We start from the raw sequence: 2,500 nt of genomic DNA, 5'->3' as shown, positions 1-2,500 counted from the left end.
GAGCAATCTTTAATATGAACAAGACTTAAGACCTTTAACTCGATTGTTAGAGACGCTACTCCATAGAGGTCAGCATCATTGGTTGAGCCGAGTGTCCGCCTAAGTTTCTTGCAGTATGCTTTTATCCAAATGTTCAAGTGATATGAAATAGGAAGAGACTACAAATATTGTGATCAGTCTCACACAGAAATAAGCTGAGCGAAAGCTATTGCTAACCGTTTGTCTTTTTCCATTTTACCTCTGACCAGATCCGGTCCTCTACCTTTCCATTTCTTATAGAAAAGACGGATTCCAGGGGTAAAATGTCAATCTAATACCAACGTTAGGAAATCCGATCACCATGCATCCATTCAATGTTAGGTTATCGATAACTTGTGCAGTTATATCCAAAAGCCATTCTCGCAACTAGAATGGATATCACTGTCAGCAGAGTCCGTCCTGGAGGTATTGTCATCTTGTTCTAGCAAGGACGTTTTCGTTGATACAGAGAAACTGGTAGTTTCTTCTACTTAGTTGCAATGATGAAAGAGGTAATGTGGTAGACTAAGAACCTCAAGCTTTGCATGTATCTCTTAAGTTCGAAGTAAAATGTAGAGAATCGGCGTGGGGAGAGCGACCTACTTGATATGGGTGGATAGGATTTGCCTTGATATGCTACTGTAGGCTATCTACCGAATAATGGAGGTGGGCACTTAATTTTCGTTGTCGAAGACATCTGAGATTCATGGCAGGTTGTCTAATAGGCGACAGGCAGGGGTTCAACCTATAGAGACCATGTCATGGTAATATATTTTATTTCTTTGTATATTCCTTTTTGTTGTTTTTCAGGATTGTCTTTATACTTGATATAATTCGTTTTGTAATGTCACTCACTCAACGTTACGGTGGCGATAATGAGAACGGTGTTACTATTAATTTTTAAAATATGGTGTTATAGAAGGGTATCTATTTTTCAATGTGTTTAATTTATATTAAATCTTTAAAATGTCCTTAAAATATTGTTGTATAATAACCAAAGTTCCAACCCACACCATGGTTTATATGGCTTTGTCCATCTCCCCGCATTTCTGTGACATTCGTGTTGTTGAAATATGTACTAAAATGGTCCGCGTAGAAATGATTAAAAGAATTATTGTTGTTGTCATTAGCATAATTAAGGTGGCGAGATGGCAGGATGGTTAGCACGCTGGGCAAAATGCTTCGGGGCATTTCATCCGTCTTTACGTTCTGAGTTCAAATTCCGTCGAGGTTGACTTTGCTTTGCATACTTTCGGGGCGTATAAAATAAATCTTTGTCATGTTCTAGGGTCGATATAATCGACACGTTCCACCACCCCCGAAATTTCAAGCCTTGTGTCTACAGTAAGAAGGATTGTTATTATTATAATTAAGGCGGCGAGGTGTCAACATTGTTAGCAAACAGAACGAAATGCCGCCAAGCAATCTTCATGTTCTGAATTGAAATTCCGCTGGGGCCGACTTTGCCTTTCAGGTATTCGGGGACGATAAGACAAGTACCAGTTGAACACGAAACACTGCAAACCATTTTGCCTGGCGTGCTAACATCAACCAGTGTAGATATTGGATAACTTAGCCATGTCTCTATTTATATTCTGCTAGAGCTAAAACTTTACATCCACTGTTTCAGTCTCAATATTGTAGAATTGGCACCTTGCACCGATTATTATTATAGTTCAAGTTCCGCCGTGGTCGACTTTGTCTTTTATCTTTGCAGGGTCGATAAATTAAGTACCAGCTGAGCACTGGACTCGATGTAATCGACTAGTCCCCTTCCCCAAAATTTCAGGCCTTGTGCCTATTGTAGAAAGGATCATTATTATTATTATTATTATTATTATTATTATTAGTAGTAGTAGTAGTAGTAGTAGTAGTAGTAGTAGTAGTAGTATAGTAGTAGTAGTAGTAGTAGTAGTAGCAGCAGCAGCATATTGCATTATTGTTATTTTGATTATGATGATAATTGAAAGTATGTCCTATATAATTATACAAGGTACAAGGCGTAAGCAGCTCTACAAAACTCGTGGCCCTTTAACTGACATCTTGGCCATCAATGGATTATTTCCCGAAGAAAACAGACGTGAAGTTGAACAAGATATCGCCAACCAAAAATATGTCTATTGGAGATTGAAAGAAATCAAAGAAGAGTTGATGGATCCCAAATTTCACCGAATTTTGAAGCGTTTCTCAACTCTGTTTCGTACCCCTGAGAATATTATTTTTCGATGGTTCTTTTTCTGCAAATTCACTAGAAGAAGTCAGATGGATCGAATTACTAAGCTTGCAAGGCTTAACAAGAATGAAAAACTAACAGATGGTTTCGTTTCAATCTACGAACATCGATCCATTACAAAATATAACAAAAATGAACTTATGGAAAAGATTGCGGGAACTGAGAGAAACTACGGCGGCAAGGATAGTTGTTTATTCGAAAAACTCAAACGAGATCTGAAACTTATACATTCGGATGAAATTCAAGTAA

At 37.9% G+C, this 2,500-nt stretch overlaps 1 protein-coding gene across 1 annotated transcript in view; it reads left to right on the top strand.

Moving 5' to 3' along the window:
• LOC118762811 overlaps positions 1–2,500 on the top strand; it is a 13,080-nt gene that overhangs the window by 2,348 nt on the left and 8,232 nt on the right. The window contains exon 2 of the mRNA XM_036501690.1: positions 2,012–2,500. This exon is cut by the window's right edge and continues 379 nt beyond it. Within this exon, the coding sequence (XP_036357583.1) occupies positions 2,012–2,500 (489 nt within the window). The remainder of the gene's footprint in view (positions 1–2,011) is intronic.

Source organism: Octopus sinensis, linkage group LG3, assembly GCF_006345805.1.
Source record: "Octopus sinensis linkage group LG3, ASM634580v1, whole genome shotgun sequence".
Lineage (NCBI taxonomy): Eukaryota > Metazoa > Mollusca > Cephalopoda > Octopoda > Octopodidae > Octopus > Octopus sinensis.
The sequence above is the reverse complement of the archived record's forward strand: the minus strand, read 5'-3'. Positions and strand labels throughout refer to the sequence as shown.